At 44.2% G+C, this 20,268-nt stretch overlaps 1 protein-coding gene across 2 annotated transcripts in view; it reads right to left on the reverse strand.

Moving 5' to 3' along the window:
- Positions 1-20,268, reverse strand: part of DSCAM (DS cell adhesion molecule) — a gene marked incomplete at both ends in the record, with an annotated part of 750,319 nt that overhangs the window by 54,281 nt on the left and 675,770 nt on the right. For both annotated transcript variants that reach the window (XM_079923135.1, XM_079923136.1), the window contains 5 exons: positions 1,066-1,254; positions 4,098-4,196; positions 6,032-6,195; positions 7,454-7,571; positions 13,627-13,780. In XM_079923135.1, coding sequence (XP_079779261.1) covers positions 1,066-1,254; positions 4,098-4,196; positions 6,032-6,195; positions 7,454-7,571; positions 13,627-13,780 — 724 coding nt within the window. The remainder of the gene's footprint in view (positions 1-1,065; positions 1,255-4,097; positions 4,197-6,031; positions 6,196-7,453; positions 7,572-13,626; positions 13,781-20,268) is intronic.

The following is a 20,268-nucleotide window of genomic DNA, read 5'->3' on the forward strand; positions in this document are numbered from 1 at the left end:
GCCCAGGGACCCAGTGGGTATATTTCTGCATAAATCAACCCCTCATCATCTGAACCCTGGTACACGTTATCCAAAACTCAGGTGTCGCACCCAAATAACGCCTTTACTTTCGAATCTCTCGCTCTCCTGCCATCCCGTCCACACCACTGAATGAGAGTCAGCAGTGAGGAAACCTACGAAGACCCTCTCTCCGCCCCCTCACGTGCACTCACGTGCAGCCATGTCCCTCCCTCCTGCTGGTGTTTCTGAGCTGCAAATTTCACCCCTGAACATCACTGCCCTGGGGTTCGCCTCCCTGAAGGTCCATTTTCAGAGGAAAAACCAACACACACTCAAGGCTCACAGTCTACCCTGGTGACTTCTCACCTGGAAGGTGGGGGCTGTGAGACAATGTGACAGTTATAGGTGGAAGGGGGTGAGGTGACTAAGGGAGAAGGCCACCCCAGAAGAAGGTGAGAGGGCAAAGAGCACATTTCATGGCTACTCAGCCTGGGAACTTTCTGTCGGCACCAAAGCCCTTGATTTCAAATGACACTCTTTTTTTAATATATTTATTTATTTTTATTGAAGTATAGTTGATGTACAATGTTGTGCTAGTTTCAGGTGTACAGCAAAGTGATTCAGTTATACATATATAATCTATCTATTATTTTTCAGATTCTTTTCCCTTATAGGGTATTACAGAATATTGAGTAGAGTTCCCGGTGCTCTACAGTAGGGCCTTGTTGATTATCTATTCTGTGTACAGTTGTGTGTGTATCTGTTCATCCCAAACACCTAATTTATCTCTCCTGCTCACTTTTCCCCTTTGGGAACCATAAGTCTGTTTTCTATATCTGCGGACACTCTTCCTTTAAACTGCAAATGAAATAATGAAAAGAGAGACCAGAATATTCTATATGGACTGGCCATCTCTTTCAATACCCTGTAACACTGCCAAACCCATCTGGGGAATAACAAAGTTCAAACTCACAAATGTGTAAATGTATGATGCATCTTTTCTGATCCCAGTCTCCCCTTTGATTTGGAAAACAGGAAATCTAGAAACTAAGAAGGCTTACATACCTTTTCCTAATGTTTTCGCTTCTATGATTTCACTTATGCGCCCGGGTCCCACTCCATTTTGTGCAGTAAGAGTGAACTTGTACCAAGTCCCACATTTCAGATTTTCCAGGCGGTAAGAACGTTCGCTTGGGCTGATGGGAAAACTTCCCCACTGCTCACTGTTATCCTCAGAGTACTGCAATATGTAACCTTCAGAAAACAAGAAATATTCCGAAGAGCGTTATTTGCTTTCTATCAGAAGTTTGCACCCTGCATGGGATGCGTTCTCAGAATTTGCACATCTCTGGAAGGGAACACCTGAGCTCTTGCTGACTCCAGGAAACTGAACCCAGGCTGGGAGAAGTACTGTGATGATATATTGATTATGAGGTATTTAGGCCACGCCAGACGTTACTACGGTGGGATTGCTGGATAGCGTGATGAAGATAAAACCACTTTCTGCCCATTCCCTTTAAAAGGTGTAACTGGGCAGCAGGGAATGGATACTGAATCTCTAAATATCTGACCTTACGAGCACACATGCCGAATGCCTGGGGATGGGCATGGTCTGAAGCTGGGTTCTTTTTAAGAGAACCAAAGCTCTGGAAAAGGGGTAAGTTATCAGCGGAGGTAGGAATCTCCTCAGCCATGCCCTCCCAGTCCACAATGACTGTGCCAGGCATTGTCCACAGCCCGTTACTCACATCACCTCGCGTAACCCTGTGGATTAGTAATTATGATCTCCGCAGTGCTGACGAAGAGACTGAGGTCCGGAGAGGTTAGGTGACCGCTCTAGGGTCTTATAAGCAAGATTCAAATCCTACTGCCAGAATCTGAAGCCTGCACTCCTGTGATCACGGAGACATCCCTCCCTGTTATGCCTTCATCCCTGTCACCCCAGCCGCCTTCCTGGGGAAAACGTATCCTGTCTGCTCTGTCCTTGTCTCCTAAATGTTCACATCCAGGCAGCCCAGGACTGGCCTGCCTGATGCATGGTGTCCTTACACCAGCACACTGGCATCCTCCCTCCTGCCCATGGAATTCCATTTCTGACACCAGCGACGAAAGCACATCTCACCCCCAAGCTACAGAGCCTCTGAACCCCCAGCTGGTAGCAGTCAGTGTTTTCCATGTGCCTCTCATGAGATCACCCATCTCTGATGCCCTCCTTCTGCAGCCACGGTCAGTACCATCCCACTGGCTTCCTCCTTCCCTCCCCGCTGGCCCCCTGCAGCCTTGGGGTCCCTCCTCCCTCCTCAGCCTTGTTTTCCCTTCTGTGTTCCCGACCTGCAGTCCTGACAGCCCTCTCACCGCCTGACATGTGAGTGATGCATCTGGGTCAGCTCCCCCGTCCTATCCCGACGTCGCCACCTCCCTGCTGCCCTACGCATCAGGGGGGTTGTACTTTCCTTCCATTTCCTTCATCTAAACCACTTCTAGGAAGCTTTTCTAACTCTTGGAGATGGGAACCCCCGTGTCAATGGCTTTGGCCACCCCTGTGCTTCAAGGACCCCTGGTCGCCTTTGCCTGGAAACCCTTCATTACTAAAGTTGGTTTCAACTCTAAAACCTTCTGCTCCGACACACTTCCTGTACTGCCTCTCCCATGATCTCACACTTACAGAACCAAGACTTCCTTTCCTCTGAGCCTGGAGTCCTAGGGTCCCTTGGACTCCTACCTCGGTGCCCCATTGTTTTTTTCATAAAATGCTTCTCCACCTAGCCTAGAACCTCTGGTAGACCATTTCAATCAGGAGCCCGGTTTCACTCACTCTTGTGACTCCTCACCGCACTTACCCTGCCGGTCACCAGCTTTGCTGACCTGTGATCCACTTTTCTGCCCCACTGTCCAAGATCACTGGAGCGACTCAGTAAACCGCGATAACCGTGACCCCTACACTTCGTGCCATTCCTCTGCAGCTGGGGCCTTGCTCACGCTTAGCAATGGCATCGTTTCTTGATTAATGACTCCCTGTGCATTTCCCACGGCAGCTGTTACAAATCTTTCCCTCTCCTCAAGCCCACAAACACATCCTCACCCCTAATCGTCCAATTATTCAAAAAAAATAATCTCACCTTTCTCTTTGCCAAAAAAAGAAAGATCTTCCCCTTTGCCCAGTGGAGTGCTAATCAATGTTTAACAACTGGCTCTTGGGGAAAAAAAAAAAAAAGCCCTGATGGGTAGCATTTCTGATTTCTGCAGTGTGTAAATATCCCCAGCCGGGCCGTGGTCACCGAGGGCAAAGTTGGGAAGAGGGGTGGCAACGTGCTCTCATGGGCTGGAGGGAGATGGCTCCAGACACCACTGGCCTCACCCTAAGACGCCCCTGTATTTCCTGTTGTCTTCTCGCCTTCCTCCTCTCTCAGAAGAAGGATGTCCTCTGCCGGCAGAACTCTATCCGTTATCCTTTCCCACCTGCTCTACGACCCCTTTTGTCCCGCGGCTCCTTAACCCCGTGCAACCTCAGTCTCCTCTGGGTTCTCTCCCTCCCCTTAGTCTACAACTTGCTCAGAATGTTCTCCCAATGCCACTTAGGCTGGGATCATCACGCTAACTCATTCCTTCAGTAGAAAGTCCCTTCATTCTTTGCTACTCTGTGCTAATTGCAAAAGCTTTGTGCAAATAGACCGCTCCCCATCTTTCAGTACTTTCTAAGTCAGAACAGTCACTGTGGTTATTTAACTGACGCACTGAGTACCTGAATGGATGGTACAGCGTTGACAACACGGGGAAGAAGCACAATGCAGCATCTTGGGGGAAGAGATGACCACATTTTTTTCTTTCTTTTTTTGCATGTGTTAATATTTCACTCATATTGCATGCATGATACTCACCTTATGAATGGGATTCCTTGGATGAATGGGTGAGTTTCAACAAATACCATAAAAATAGATGTGTGGTTTTTTGCATAGGTAATGGAAGAATTAATTATATGATGAGTTTGGGGGAGAAAGAAACTAACACGTAACGGTTACTTGATAAATATGTGTCCCTTATCTGCCCGTGGATGATGACAATGAATCAACTGTTGTGGGCCACCTGTCTCTCATTACCTCTGATAGAACTGCCTCCGTTGTCCCCAGGAAGCCATGAAAGGGTGATGGAGGAAGAGGTGGTTTTGGAAACTGTTAGCCGAGGCTGATCTGGTGGAACTAGGGAGGAAACAGTTTTTAGAAAACAAGAATTAGTTGTTCCCATCTTCAGTCTTCTGTAACAGTCATTTACCAAATGATTTTTTAACAGCCATTTATTAAATAAGTGTTTCAGGTTGACAAAATACGCAATTCACTTCTGTCAAAATGTCTATTTAGTTGAAATCCTGGGCTAAAGAGATAGAAGAGAATGATCCCATTATTTAAAGAAAATTCAACCACATTTCTACTTGGATTCATTTCCTCATTCCCTCGCCGATTCCTTACATTTCTGAGCTGCTCACCACTAATCGAAATCTTCCGTGAACTTACTAAGGATCCATGCATTATTTTACTCTGAAGTTCAGCCATGGTTCAAGTGAGAAAGATAAATGTCACTCACTTAGCTTTTCAGTTCTCAGCGATATGAAAGGGGGAGAGGAAGCCTGGCTAGTGGGAAAAAAACTGCAAAAATGTCCACTATTTCACGTACTCCCCTGCCCAAGAGGCAACACACACACACACACACACACACACACACACACACACACACACTCAGCTCTGAACTCAAAGGTGTGCCATTGAGTGGCAGCACAAAAACTTGAATAGTCACACAAGGTTTGAAGAATACATACTTCTAATCAATGGGCCTCAGTAATATTTTGGATTAGCTCTGCAGACAGCAATACTGAAAAGTTTAGAAAGGTTATCCAAATTATATAGAAACCTTCTCATAAAATGTCCTTCTCTTTTCCTCCAAGAGAAGCCTGATATATTAACCCAAAGCCATGAAAAATGGATTCATCTCTTTAGAGTCATCATATAGTGTCTATCTCCAAAAATGCCCTGAAATCTCCTGACTTCAAGTGACTTGAAATTCCAGATCAATTTTGCATTATTTAAAAAAAATATATAGTTCTTCCCCTTCCCTCCCCTCCCATGGAGGACAACATTGGTTTTACTTTTTACTTGCTGTGATTTACTAATGTGATAGCACTTAAATCCGGAGACGTTACACTTTGATGTTTTCTAATAATTAAATATCACTGTGCATCTAAATTTGAACCCAATCAGTGGCCATCTGGGATTTTACCCATGATTTTAATTTGACAATCTTAAATTTGTCATGTGCTTTTGGTGTATGATATCAAGAAAAATTACATACACTGTATTAAATACACAATTAAACATTAATGCCCTACAGAGTTTTAAGTTTGTGTCCTTTTCATATACATTGCATATGACAATTCAGTTAATTAGCATTCATAAAACACCTCAGTTCAGACTTTCTTCTTGCTGGTGTATTCTGGGTTACACTTGTACACGTGTGAAGTAAATCCTGCAATTAGTGGACATCATTAAGAAGGGCTTTTTCAGGGCTTCCCTGGTGGTGCAGTGGTTGAGAGTCTGCCTGCCGATGCAGGGGACATGGGTTTGTGCCCCAGTCCGGGAGGATCCCACATGCCACGGAGCGGCTGGGCCCGTGAGCCATGGCTGCTGAGCCTGTGCATCCGGAGCCTGTGCTCCGCAACGGGAGAGGCCACAAGAGTGAAAGGGTCATGTACCACAAAAAAAAAAGAAAAAAAAGAAGAGCTTTTTCAGCAATGCACACCTGAAGACAAATGAGACTAGGCTCCCTACGTGAAAAAATGTAAACAGTGTTATCTCTCAGGTTATGAATGCTTTTTATTTACTTTGATTTGTTTAATTATATTCTCCAAAATGAACATCCAAGTTTTCGTAATATGAAAGTAGCAATTAGCTCTTTATAAAGGCTGATTTTTAAATTTGTTCACTCTTTGCACACAGGCATACATACAAAAAGAAGCATCAGAAAGAGTCCCAAAACGTGGTACCTTGTACTTGTAAATTTAGAATAATTTCATCTGATCCCCAGTTGTTATTGGCAATGCAACTGTAATATCCAGAATCTTCCGCCTTCACCGTCCGGATGACGAAGCTGCCGTTGCTGAAGACGCTTCTCCGCCCATCAACCGTTACGAGGCTGGGTGTCCCGTTACTACCTCACGGGAAGAAAAAGGCGCAGATTAAAGAAATTACAATCCAAGTTAGCTGAGGTTGGGGAAAAGCATAAACACTCTTTCTGAAGCAAACAACCCATCTGGAAGGTTATATTGAGGAAGAACTAAACGATGATTATATGACAGAAACAGTCACATAGCTGAGTTGTGTCCTTTGTAAAAAGTGCTGTGTGGAAGCGAGGTCCGTGTGAAGTCCTGGCTACTGGCTGCAAAGGTCAATGCTTGTCGTATCCCAATGGGAATTGCTTCTGTGGGCAGACGTGTCATTTTGACCAGATCAGACAGGGACAACTAAATTTTGGGGTCGCTTGTAGATTCGCTTAAAGTTACAGTTGTTAATGATTTTGACATAAGAAATGAACTGTGGTATGCCAAGAGGGTGATGAGCTGACTTTCGTATAAAGAGAGTTCCCTTGGCGACATCTGTGGTCATCCCCACATCCAGTGGAATGCCACCGGACCTCGGGAGCTTACTTATTTCCTTCGTATTAACTGACTTAAAAGAGATGAGAAAGTGGTCACTGGGCCAAGACCATCATTTCAATAGTTTGTGTCTTTTAAGCATCTTTGTTTGAAAATAGGAACTCTTCCGAAACAATTTTATACCAAATCTCTAGGCTCATCAGTGAATTCCCAGCGCTTTATTTACATCTTAATTTCTGTCTCTGAATAAAGTTACTTAAAAAAGTTACACGAACAGAATCCATCTCGCCCATTTCCTCCCTTCCATCTCATCTGCTGTTGTTGTAATAATTCCTACTGAGCACGGAAAACCAGATTTTATATTAGCTAAGTCTTAATGCATTCCATTTCTTAAAGTTATTTCTCAGAGCATTTGAGTTAGTGTTAATTGGTCCGTTATCTTGGAAGGAGAAGAGATAAGTGCTAATTCTCCAGTCACTTTGGATACGTTCATCTCAGATATACAGGAGATTTTCATGATAAGGTACAGGAAGCTTCCACGGAGATTACTGGGCTGGCTAGACTATTCTCCTCGGAAGCATTGTCTTATGAATGTAAAGCTCAGAATTTTTAGAGAATTGACAAGATAGATCCGATCCTTTTAGTGTTAAAGCTGAGATTCTTCCGCCACCGCCCTCAACCAGCTTCCTCTCTATCGCAGAAGAGTGGGTAGTTTTCCTGGAGCTTTCAAGAGTGTAAATACACAAAATTAGACCACCAGACTCAGCATGGTGTGCCTGATGTACTGAGGGCATACATTGGGTTACTGGTTACCTGTCTTTCATCCACTTTACCGCAGGAGAAGGGTCCCCAACAGCTTTACAAGGCAAGGCGATGTCTTTCATCCATGGAGTAGTCACCGTGCCACTGAAGGTCAGGATTCGTGCGGGAGCTGAACCACCAAACAGAGCAGAAGCCCAGTAACTACACAGAGTCATCTACACAGAGGCCAAGGTGATCCTCCCCAAGCCAGCAACACCCCAGAAAGGAGAGTGTATCTCTGCCAATCAATGTCACACCTGTCGACACTATTCTTGGTATCAGAGCGCATCTAAGGGATGTTCATTGTATGAACATACAAACTGCTGGAAACCCCTATTGTAGCATTTTATCCCCTTGTATTGACTAAACCACAAGGACCTCAAATGAAACACTTGGGGCTTCATAAGCCCAGCAGCTCCAAGATGTGCTTCCTATGAGCCCAGTTATTTTTCAAAGCACTTATTAAGCAATTTTTCTCAACACCCAAAACTGCACATTAAAACATACTCGTAATATCTGAGAGAATAGACAAAACAAAACATAAAGTCCCAAGACGGGAAGAAGTAAAACTGTAACGACTTCTATTTATCGATTTTGTGGTACTTTCCCGACTTTATTATATCAGCTCGATCTTCAGCACAAACGTTAAGGAAAACACATTTCCGGACTGGCCTCTCTTGAAGAACCACCGTTTGCTTGGGGCCGTGATTCAGATGCTGCAACAGGGGCATCTCCTGGGGACATGGGCCCTGGTACAATCCCAAAGTGGCTGCAGGGCCCAGGAAGTGGAGAGGAAAAAGCCCAGGGCAGCCCCATGTCAGCAGGGGCCTCCTTGGAGACCAGAGGGGCCCTGTACTGACAGGCTCCTAGTGCCACTTTCTTGGGTGAGACACAGAAGCTGACAGAGATGCCAAGATACGAGTCCTCCAGAGGTTGAATGATGTGCCCGGCCTTTGCCTTTCACTGGGACACTGCTTTCTGGGCCACTCTCTAGAAGCTCAGCCCATCTGGATGCACAGACAAGGAGCCCACCGGTGGAAGGCAGCTCCAATCTGATGATGGACCCATAAAGATGGGACCAGTGTTGGCACCCCTGCACCATTTTGGGCTTGAGGGTTGAGACTGGCCGGCAGATGTGGGGAGAGGACTTCTCAGGAGAGTGCTGGAATGCCAGGAAAGGTGGAGTTCCCAGAGCCTGGTCTAGAGCACAAAGCTTTCATCACTGAGGTCTGCCAGACCGCTCTGACTTTTGTTGTTAGAGCAAAAGCCACCCATGTGTCTGAAGCAACGTTCCCTGCCTGCAGGGGAAGCTGCAGCTCTTCCTCCTTAGAGAAGGGTCTTCGGAGGTGGCTCACGGATAACACCCTTCACCTGGAAATGGAGTATTCCGGGGCAGAGCCCGCTTTATCACTTACTGACCTTTCTGATTTTCTATCACGGTAACAAAAATATCCCGGGCAGGTAGCATCGGATTTCTGACATTGGAAATTTGGCATTTTCCCTTTCAAACCCTTCAGACCATCCTTTTATGATGAGGAATATCCTTGCAGCAAAATGGGGGTGATTAGGGAAACCCAGCTAGAGTTGGGGGGCTTTCAAGCTTTCTAACAGCCCCTCCCCCTGTAAGAAATATATTTGACATTGAATCCCAGAAGCTGCACACCTAATGTGTGTGTAAATGAAAACACAGGTACGTAGAAAAGTTCCACACATTCATGCTTACTGTGTATGATGCATTCTGATATTATCTACTTTCTTTTCAAGCCTAGCTAGTCTAGCCCATTTGACTCTATTTCATTTTAGTTCTTTAATATGCCGGCTGTAACGCCTAAAATTAATTCCAGGACTTATGAGTGGTTTTCCACTAGGCTTTTGAAAAACACTGGCTAAAACCACTTCATCTTCAAGCCCAGCACAGCCGCTTTCTAGAATTAATGTCCGTTTGTGGAAGCTGGAATTCACAGGATCCTACTCTGAAATTCTAAGACTAAGCAGACTGGAGCGGGCGAGAGAATTACCTAGCATCTTTGCCTGTGATGCTCTGTGATGCGGCAGATCTTGGGTGGGCTCCGGGGGTCTGTCTTTGAACAAGCACCTCAGGTGATTCTGATGAGAAACCGTAGCCCACTAGCAACCTGGACACCCCTCCCAGCTCCTGTGCTGCTCCAGCCACGGGCCATGTGCTCTGGGTCTGCCCCCCACGCCCCAGCCCCGGCCCTGGGCTCCTTCCCAGGATGCCGTTCCCCCAGGACTGGGTGTGTGGTTTCATTCTGCTGCTCCCTGCATCAAAGCAGCAGCCCCTCTTCCTGAACTTCACCCTGGATTTTTGGACCCCCCAGATCTGCCACTGCTGCCGGCCTGCCTTTATCTTCCGACAACTGCAAAACAAGCGGCACCAGCTTCCTCAGCCTGCGGGTGGCCCCGTCTGTCCAGCTTGGACCTTTCGGCCGTTATGGTTTATGGTTTGCCAGGGTCTGGGGCTCCTGGGTGGTGCCTGCCAGCCGGACGTCTGCTCCACCCCGGAGGTGTTCCCTAGCTCAGCCCCTTTCTGGAAAACCCATGGAGATCAACCCTAACTCTGGGTGAACCCCATTTAAGCATGAGAAGCTGAACATTTCTGGAGAAATCCACGTACCCGGGAACCTGGGAACCCCCATCGATTTACAGTCACCAACCTCACCTGGCCTCTCCACTCTCCCAGCCAGTGCCAGTTTCGTTAGTAAGTTTCCTCCTGCCTCTCTGCAATGATGACTTCCTGTTGTCCCTTCTTTTCTCAAACTTCTGGTCCTTCCTTCACAGCCCCAAACTGCCTGATACTTGATACAGAAACTGGAAGACCCCAGCCGGGAGCTTCGCATTTCCTGCCCCTGGATCTCGAAACCCCCTTGTGTTTCCTTCTCCAAAGCTCATCCCGCGGCCGTCGGCTCCTTATCTTGTATTACCCACCCCTCCCTGTCCATGGAGTCTTCCCACGGCCACACGGCGTGCTCTGCAGCTGACACGGTAAACCTCAGAAACCAGAGTCTTGCCTGGGGTGAGACCCTGCCCTCGCTCCCACTTCTCCTTCCTGTCACTTCTTCCTGGTGATATACGTTTAGAGAATGTTCTGCTCAGTCCCTCTGCTGCCCCACCTACCATCCACTTTCTCCTGTCACCCGGTCCTTGAACCCCACCACAAATGCTCTCTGGAAGGTCCCTGAGGTCTCCTGCGTGGCCAGACCCAAGGGCACTGCCAGTCTTGCTTCCCTTGGTCTCCCGGCAGCAGCATCTCTGCCGAATTCCCGACGTCGCCCTCCTGGTCCTGCCCCTGCCTGTCTGGCCTGACACCCTCTTCTTTGCCAGCTCCCGGGCCTCTCCCTCCCCAGTGCAAGCCGACATGTGCTTCCAGCTACCCCTGGACCTGACTCTGCGCCTCCCTCTGCGGTCCAGGTGGGCTCTCCCCAGCCCAGGTGTGAGGGGTGCCTGGGTGCCAACCCCACTCCTTCTCTGCCTCCTGCCAGATGTCTCTGAAGAGTCAGGACTCGCCCAATGGCACAGGATCTCCAGTGGATGGCTCTCAGTCACATCAGACTGGATGTGTCCAAAATGTCCCCATATCCTTTCACCTGCCTCACAAACCCCTTCCTCCACGGTCATCCTCTCCAGTACATGACACCACCACCTACAACAACGCGCGCTAGATTTGCTTGTTCGTTCCGGCTCTCCCCCTGTCCCCCGCATATCGTCCACTGAGTCCCATCACTTCTACACCCAGGACACACCTTTCAGGCCCCTCTGCTACCACGCTAGCCCAGGCCACACTGCCTGGCTGCTCGGGCTCCTGTCTGGCCTCCTGTGTTTCCCACCTTTACCTCCCTGTGATCCACTCAGGATATAGACATCAGCATGGTCTTCAAACACACCTGCCATTAGTTGTCACGAGTACACCTACTGATGGAAGATGTCAGCGATGGAGAAACCTGACGTGAAGTGCACAACTCTATTTACTAGCATCACAATTTCTCCGTAAACCTAAAGCTGTTCTAAGAAGACATCTTAATCCACGTGCACACACAAAGATAGGATCACGTCCCTCCTCTGGCTCAGACTCCACAGTGTCTTTCCATTTTGCTTAGAGTCGAGTCTGAAATCCTTAACACAGCCTTGAAGGCCCAGCCCTGCCAGGCCTTTGCCTTCCCCCTGGCTCTCCTGAGACCACTGCCCCCTCCCCAGACCCACGGGTCCAGCATCCAGACCTCCGACACACGTAACTCTTCCTAGACTGGAGGCCTTTGAACACTGGGACGCATCTTCTTCCCTTGCCACGTAACTGCATTTACTTGTCCTTGGGTGGCCAAGGCTCTAAGTGGGGTCTGTTCCAAAGTGGGTTCTCTAAAGCATTTATTGACGTTTGCAATTACACATGTATCTTTGTGATGCTCTGTTTACTGTGTCCCCACCCGATTTTGAGCTCCAAGAGGGCAGAGAGTAAACACGTGTGTTGTATATACTCCTTAGAAGAGACTCCTGTGTGCTCACCGCACCCTGTTTCCTTTTCATTCTGGACATTCAGCCTGGCTTCATCTCCAAGCTCTGCTCTGAAATTAGGTGCGACCCATGTTTCATTCTATACAATGGAATATGGGTAAAAATGAAGTAAACACGTCCACATCTGGCTGGTGAAAACCCTCTTTATGAGACTCCATGCTCTCTTTCTCCATCTACATGGCTGGAAATAAAGGACCCAGGATCTCAAATCACAAGGTGGAAGAGGCCAGGATCCCTGAGTCACCATGTGGAATGAGCCACCCAGGAAAGCCACCCAGTCCAGAAACATCTGTTTTGGTCTGGGTTATCAGGTTAAGTCACTGACACTTACAGGATTTTTTGCTACAGCAGTCAGGCTCCCTTGACAAAATCACCCCTGTACTGCTAGCATAATGCCTGACATACACTAAGCGCTCAAAATGATTTATTAAATGACCAAGTGGCACCCGATATCCCCAGACAAGTCCTATTCCCGTGGAAGTAGCCACTTTCCAGTTGTTTGCCCTCTACCTTAGCCAAGCCATTCCTGGCTGGGTCTGGAGACGTAACATTGAATGAACAAGAGTACAGAAGAGCTGAGGCTATCTCTAACCCTACATCATATGTTGCATTTCTTTGTTTTAAATCCCACAGTCCTGATGCCCTTTGATAATCACTGTTTTCTAAGCGTTAGAAAGTGTATGTTGGGGGTAGCTGGATATTATGATCAAACAGTACAAGAGACAAAAAAAATCCACCATTTATATTCCTCACCAACAATACACTTATTTCCTATTTGAACGTATGTTCAAAATGTGACACCACTCTCTTTTTCCTTCACCACTTTATTCTGCCTCTTTCTTAGCTGTCACATTACCAGCATGTTATCAAGCACTCTTAGAGGGCAAGTTGGAATCTTGGAATGTTTATTTTCTCTTTCAGGCACGTAGAAACCTTATGAGTAATAAACTGCCAATGTGGCGTATTCCCAAACCCGGGACAACTCCTATCGGCCTGGAATTGTGAGGTAAATGCATTTATTCATGACAAGGGCGAATTTAGGGGGACTCTAACCGCCACATGGTAGCAATGACCAGAAGTAGAATAAGTGGAATAATTCTGTGTCTATACGTGCTTTTTAGGGCCAGATTTAACATTTCAACGTGAAGATATTATATTCACTTTTAGGAACTTTTTCTTCCTAAAGCAAACTTCCTTTTGTTCCTTAAGGTCTTTGTATACAACATTCCATCAATAGAAGAAGAACTAATGATTGTCTTACATTCATAGGTCTCTAAATTCCATAGACCAAAAAATAGACATTTCTCTTTAAGAAGCACCAGACCTGATTTTGAAGATACTAGAACTTGCTTGGGAAGCTGTTATGCAGTGATTTTCACCTACCCAAAGGGGTGAATGGGGGCTCTTTCTCCTAATTTCCCTCAAGGCACTGGAAGTTGTAAAGCCACTCATCCTTAGGAGGATGCTTTCCTGATTTGCACAAAAGCCCAGTGCCAGCTAGCAGCAAATCTATTTCTTGGGCTGAAATGTGATAACACATGGTATTCTGGTTTACTTGATCTTTAGGGCATTTTAAGCTTTATTTCAGAGAGAATAGTGACTTAAAACCAGTCGAACAGTCGCAGGCAATGAGGCCCTTACCATAATGGGTGGCATACCTTTAGCTACTGGCTCCACTGTGATGATTTCACTGCTGTTGCCTCTCCCGGCTGAGGTCACGGCCACCACCCAGACGCTGTACTGCCGATTCCGACTCAGGTTAGGAATTCTGTAGGAAAATGAGTCAGGAGAGGCTTCAAACTCGCTGATCACCTGTGAGAGGAGACATAAATGTTCCCACATTCAAGGAGGCCAATGGCACAAATGGATCTCCTAAAGGAATGCTTATTAACACATTATCTGTTATAAGAAACAAAAGCCACCTCTCATCCCTCTCTAAAAGGCTGGATCTGCAATATCTACATAGTCTGAATTTGTCTATGCGGCAGCTATGACAGCCACCAATGAGTAATTTAACCCTTTACATTATGGGTCACGGCACGGCTGTTTTGTGCTGGGGTGGAATAACAAGAACCAGATGGACCATTCTACCTGAGACAACCAAAGAACACACAAAATATAGGAAACAACTTAAAGGCATTGCACATCAGGTAATGAAGGAGAGTGATCATCTCCCTGAAATATGGGAAATAAATGAGGTGAGGCCAACAGTTGCAGGGTTGCTACATTTTTGTGAGAGTTGCCAGGCCATGGCACAGAGAAGGGAACCCAGGAAGAGTCCAGCAGCCTCCCTGAGTCAAGGAGACAGAGCTGAGAGCCTGGAAGGGGGCTGGAGTCCCCAAGACAGAGCACCGGGAAGACAGCTACATGGAGAATCTGAAGAGAGTCCCACTGGGTCTTCAGCTGAGCAGATGTGTGCATGAGGAGAAACTATCTGAGGCCAGGGAAAGAACCACCTGAAAGGATTGGACGTCCCGGTGCTCAGCTTTCACGCAGGGCTGGGAATAGTGCCTGCTCCCACCAGCCAGACTGGAAGCGCTCGAGATCCATGGAACCATTGGACATAGTGCTAAGGGTCTTACCTTGGTGGTGGGGAATAATTAGCCCTAGACTGAACACCATACTGGTATCGCCTAACAAATATTAAACGCAAGATTCATAAAGATCAAACTGTCATCAAGGAACTGAACTGCATCTAAGAATAAAAGTCAAAATTTTTACAGGAATAAAAATATCCAGTACCCTGTAAGGTAAAAGTCACAATGTTTGGCATTCAATAAAAATTTTCTAGATATGAATAACCCAACTATCTAGCAACTTGTGAACAGATAAAATGTTTTGCATCCAAACAATGGAGGATTATTCAGCAATAGAAAAAATGAAGTACCAATACATGCTTAACTTGGATGGGTCTTGAAAACATTATACTAAGTGAAGGAAGCCAATCACAAGAAACTATACACTTATGGTTACCTTGTATGAAATGTCCAGAATAGGCAAATCCCCAGAGACAGAAAGTAGATTAGTGGTTGCCAGGGGCAGGGTGGGAGAGAGGAGGACCGGGGATAGATTGCTATTGGGTATGGGTTTTTCTGGGGGGGATTATGAATGTTCTAAAATTAGATAATGATGGGGATCGTGCAACTCTCTGAATATTCTAAAAGCCACTGAATTGTATACTCTCAAAGCATGAATTTCATGGTATGTGAATTATAACTCATAAAAGCTATTATAATGGATGGAGCTAGAGATTATCATACTAAGTGAAGTAAGTCAGAAAGAGAAAGACAAATACCATATGATTGATATCATATGTGGAATCTAAAAATAGGACACATGTGAACTTATCTATGAAACAGACTCACAGACATAGAGAACAGATTTGGTGGTTGCCAAGGGAGAGGGGCGTGAGGGAGGGATGGATTGGGAGTTGGGGATTAGCAGATGCAAACTAGTATATATAGAACGGATAAACAAAAAGGGAACTATATTCAATATCCTGTGATAAACCATAATGGAAAAGAATATGAAAAATAATATATATATGTATAACTGAATCACTTTGCTGTACAGCAGAAATTAACATCTTTTTTAACATCTTTATTGGAGTATAATTGCTTTACACTGTTGTGTTAGTTCCTGTTGTATAACAAAATGAATCAGCTATACGTATACATATATCCCCATATCCCCTCCCTCTTGCTTCTCCCTCCCACCCTTCCTGTCCCACCCCTCTAGGTGGACACAAAGCACCGAGCTGATCTCCCTGTGCTATGTGGCTGCTTCCCACTAGCTATCTCTTTTACATTTGGTAGTGTATGTATGTCCATGCCACTCTCTCACTTTGTCCCAGCTTACCCTTCCCCCCCTTCCCCCCATCCCCGTGTCCTCAAGTCCATTGTCTATGTCTGTGTCTTTATTCCTCCCTGCCCCTAGGTTCTTCAGAACCTTTTTTGTTTTTAGATTCCATATATATGTTAGCATATGGTATTTGTTTTTCTCTTTCTGACTTACTTCACTCTGTACTACCATATGACCCAGCAAACACAACACTTTAAATCAACTATACTTCAATAAAATAAATTTTTAAAAAGCTGCTATAAAAAATTCCACAAGGATGATTATAATTTTTGTGAATTTCTGTTTGAATAATAATAATAATAATAATAATAAATCCCACAATGACTCAGAGGCAAAAAAAAAAAAAATCCAGAAATGCAAAGAAACAAATAAGAAAAAAGGACTCGTGAAAAAAATAAAATTTAATCAATCAAAATTGACCCATAGGGCTTCCCTGGTGGCCCAGTGGTTGAGAGTCCGCCTGCCGATGCAGGGGACGTGGGTTCGTGCCCTGGTCCAGGAAGATCCCACATGCTGCGGAGTGGTTGGGCCCGTGAGCCATGGCTGCTGAGCCTGCACGTCTGGAGCCTGTGCTCCACAATGGGAGAGGCCACAACAGTGAGAGGCCCACGTACCACAAAAAAAAAAAAAAAAAAATTGACCCATAATTGACACAGATATTAGATTTAGCAGACAAGGGCATTAAAACTGTTATTATAATTGTATTATAACCAGATATTAAAAAATCTAAATAGATACATGAATGATATAAAAAGACCCAAGTCAAACTTGAGATGAAATTACAATATGTGAGATGAAAAATACACTGGATTAGATTATTAGCAGATGAGATCTTGCAGGAAAAAAAAAAGGTTAGTGAACTTGAAGATATATTAATAGGTGGAACACAGAGATAAAAGAGAATACAAAATTTAACACAGCATTCGTGAGCTATGGAACAACATCAAGCAGCTTAACATACGTGTAATTGGAATCACTAAAAGAGGCAGGATAGAAAAAACATTTGAAGAAATAGTGGCTGAAAATTTTCCACATTTGATGAAAACTATAAACCCAGAAAACCAAAAATCTCAATAAAACCCAGCCACAAAAATATGAAGAAAACCACACCAAAGCACGTCATAATCAAATTGCTCAAAACCAGTGATAGGGAGAAAATCTTAAAAGTAGCCAGAGAAAAGACATATTATATATGCAGGCACAAAAATAAAGATGTCACAGACTTCTTGTCAAAAACAATCCAAGTGCTATAGTCTGAATGTCCCCCCTAAATTCATATACTGAAACCACACTCCCAAGGTGTGGCTTTTGGGAGGTGAAGGGCACCCATGGGATCAGCGCCCTTATAAAAGAGGCCCAAGAGACCTCCCTTGCCCCCTTCTGCCATGTAAGGATACAATGAGGAATCTGCAACCGGGAAGAGGGCTCTTACCTACCATGATGGTACCATAATCTCAGATTTCTAGCCTTCAGAACTGTGAGAAATAAGCCTCTGTTGCTTAAAAGCACCCAATCTATGGCATTTTTGTCATAACAGCCCACGCTGACTAAGACACCAAGTAGGAAGACAGTGGAACAACAGTGTCAAAGTTTTGAAAGAAAAAAGTCAACCTAGAATTCTATATTCAACAAACATATTTTAAAATGAAAGAGATTAAAAGACTTTTTCAAATATAGAAAAAGCTGAAAGAATTAATCATCGGCAGAGCCACACTACAAGAAATGTTAAAGAAAGTTCTTCAGGCAGAAGAAAAATGATACCAGGTAGAACTATAAGCTTACACAAAGGAATGTAACATACCAGAAATGGTAACAATGTAAATAAATACATATGATCTTTTATTATTTACATCTCATTAAAAGATAATTCATAATTAAAAGATAATAAAAATGTAGTGTGGGGTCCATAAAATATATAAAAGTAAAATGTATGAAAACAATTGCACAAATGTTAGGAAGGGAAAAAAAAATGGAAGCATGGTATTGTAAGGCTCTCAAACTGTACGTGAAGTACATAATATCACTTGAATGTAGAATGAAAAGGGATATGCATTAATCCCAAAGAAACCACTAAAGTTACAAAATAAGAGTAAAATAAAACTAATGAGACAACAGAAAATAAAATAGAATTATAAAAAATATTCAGTTGATCCAAAGAAGTCTAAAAAGGAGTAAGGAGGAAACAAATAGGACAATAAAAAAGTAGCAAGATTATAGATTTAAACCTACGTCGATATACCTATAATTATTTTAAGTGTAAATGATCTAAAATCCTAATTAAAAGCAGAGATTTTGAGACTGGATATAAAAGTAATACCTAACTATATGCTGCCAACAAAAAATGCTTTTCAAATATAAAAATACAAGTAGGTCAAAAATAAAAGGACAGAAAATCTATCCCAGGCTAACACCAATCAAAAGAAAGTTGCAATGGCTATATTAGTATCAGACAAAGTAGATTTATGGGTAGAGAATATTACCACTGATAAAGAAAGTAATTTTATAATGATAAAGGAACCAATTCATCAAGAGGACACAACAATCCTAAACATCTATGAACTTAATAACAAAATAGCAGTCCAGGCAGACAAACATAGAAATTAGTACTGAGAAACGGGGTGCTGCTGTAATAAATACCTAAAACTGTGGAAGTGGCTTTGAAATGGGTAGAGGCTGGAGGAGTTTTGAGGCTGGTGATAGAACAAGCTGAGATTGCCATGAGGTGTTCACCAAAGGTGATTCTGGTGAGAGCTCAGAAAGAAAAGAGGAGAGCTGAGGGAAAAGTCTCAGTCTTCTTAGAGAATACGCAAATAATAATGAGCAGAATGCTGGTAGAAATGCGGATGGTAAAGGCCATTTTAGTGAGGTCTCAGGTGGAAATCAGGAACATGTTATTGGACAACGGAGAAGAGGCAATCCTTGTTACAAAGTGGCAAAGAACCTGGCTGAATTGTGGTCATGTTCTAGTATTTTGTGGAAGGTAGAACCTGCAAGTGATGAAATTGGATGTTTAGCAGAGGAGATTTCTTAACAAAGTGTTGGTTCCTACTGACAGTGGTAGTAAAGTTGAGAAGAGAGACATAAATTGAAGAAGGAATTGGTAGCCCAAAAGGAACTAGAACTTAAAGATCTGGAAAATTCTCAGCCTATCCATATTGTAGGGAAACTGAAGTCCAGAGTAAGTGACTCACTGAGGTCACTGTGCCAGACAAGGGTGAGCAGAGACTCAAGCTCAGGGCTTCTGATTCAAGTCCAATGCTGCTTCCTCACACCCCATGCTGCCAATTGCAAGCAATCAAACACGTGAAGAGCTTACTTTTACCCTTGTGAGCTGTAAAGTAAACCTTATGTAGGTCACGAGGCTGCATAAGCTGCAGCCCCAGCTCTGCAATTAAACAGGGGACACAAGTGTTAATATACCTCCTAATTGTCATAAAACCTATGCTCTCTCAACAAAAAAATAATGTCAGAGAATTTCCCATTGTCAACTATTTAACATACAGATACCTAGTGCAGATGATTAAAGGGAGACTATGGGACTCTTGCACAGAGTGCTCAGATGTGCATACGTGCTAGGGTGCATCTGTGCATCTGTACTCCACTTGCCCCACTTTAGCCACCCAACCCCCATCCCCTTAGGCATACCAGCCTGACTCCGTGATAGAAAATCACGGGGAACATTAATTTCTCTAGAAGTTCAGAGGGAATTTGACTTGTTTCCTGGAAAACCAAGAAGACAATCCCAAGACTATGTGTACTTGTGTTCTGTAATGTTCGAAGGCAATGTTGTTGCCAAATTAATTTTACAAAGCTTATGATGTGCAAATTATAACAATTGCGCTTACTGAACATTCAGCTTCAACAGAGCTTTAAAATATATTTACAAAATTTTCCATGAAGAGTGCAGAGTCCTTAGTTAAAGCTCAATCACTATCCTGTCTATAAGCTACAATTGGCCCTTATTTAGTTAGGTTTTACCTGAAACATACCTGAAAATTACCTGAAGCATAGCTAAAATCAATGATAAAACTATGATTTCTTATGCAACGATATCTGTTTCACCATTTACAGAGAAGACTAACCAAAAGTTGAAGTAAAAGAGGTTTATTTATAAAAACTTCCCCCAGTTGGAATGACCTTTCTCTAAGGATTAGGATAGAAAATTAGAGTCAAGCTATTCAGGGGTTCCTACTGGTTATTTGGGAAAATTGGTTGCACTGGTGCTGCCACTATGCTCCCCTGATGACTGCCATAAAATTGGGCACCAGTTTTTTGGTCTCAGTAGCAGGGCAAGCAGAAAATTGACTGAACAATTTAAATAATTGAAGAGTTGATTCGTTTTCTTTGTTATATATGTAACTGGATATTAAATGTGACTTTTCCTGTTATCATGAAGTTTTAGCAGTGTCCTTAAGAGGTGAGAATAGTCCCAAAGATGC

Source organism: Stenella coeruleoalba (genome assembly GCF_951394435.1).
Source record: "Stenella coeruleoalba genome assembly, chromosome: 5".
Taxonomy (NCBI): Eukaryota; Metazoa; Chordata; class Mammalia; order Artiodactyla; family Delphinidae; genus Stenella; species Stenella coeruleoalba.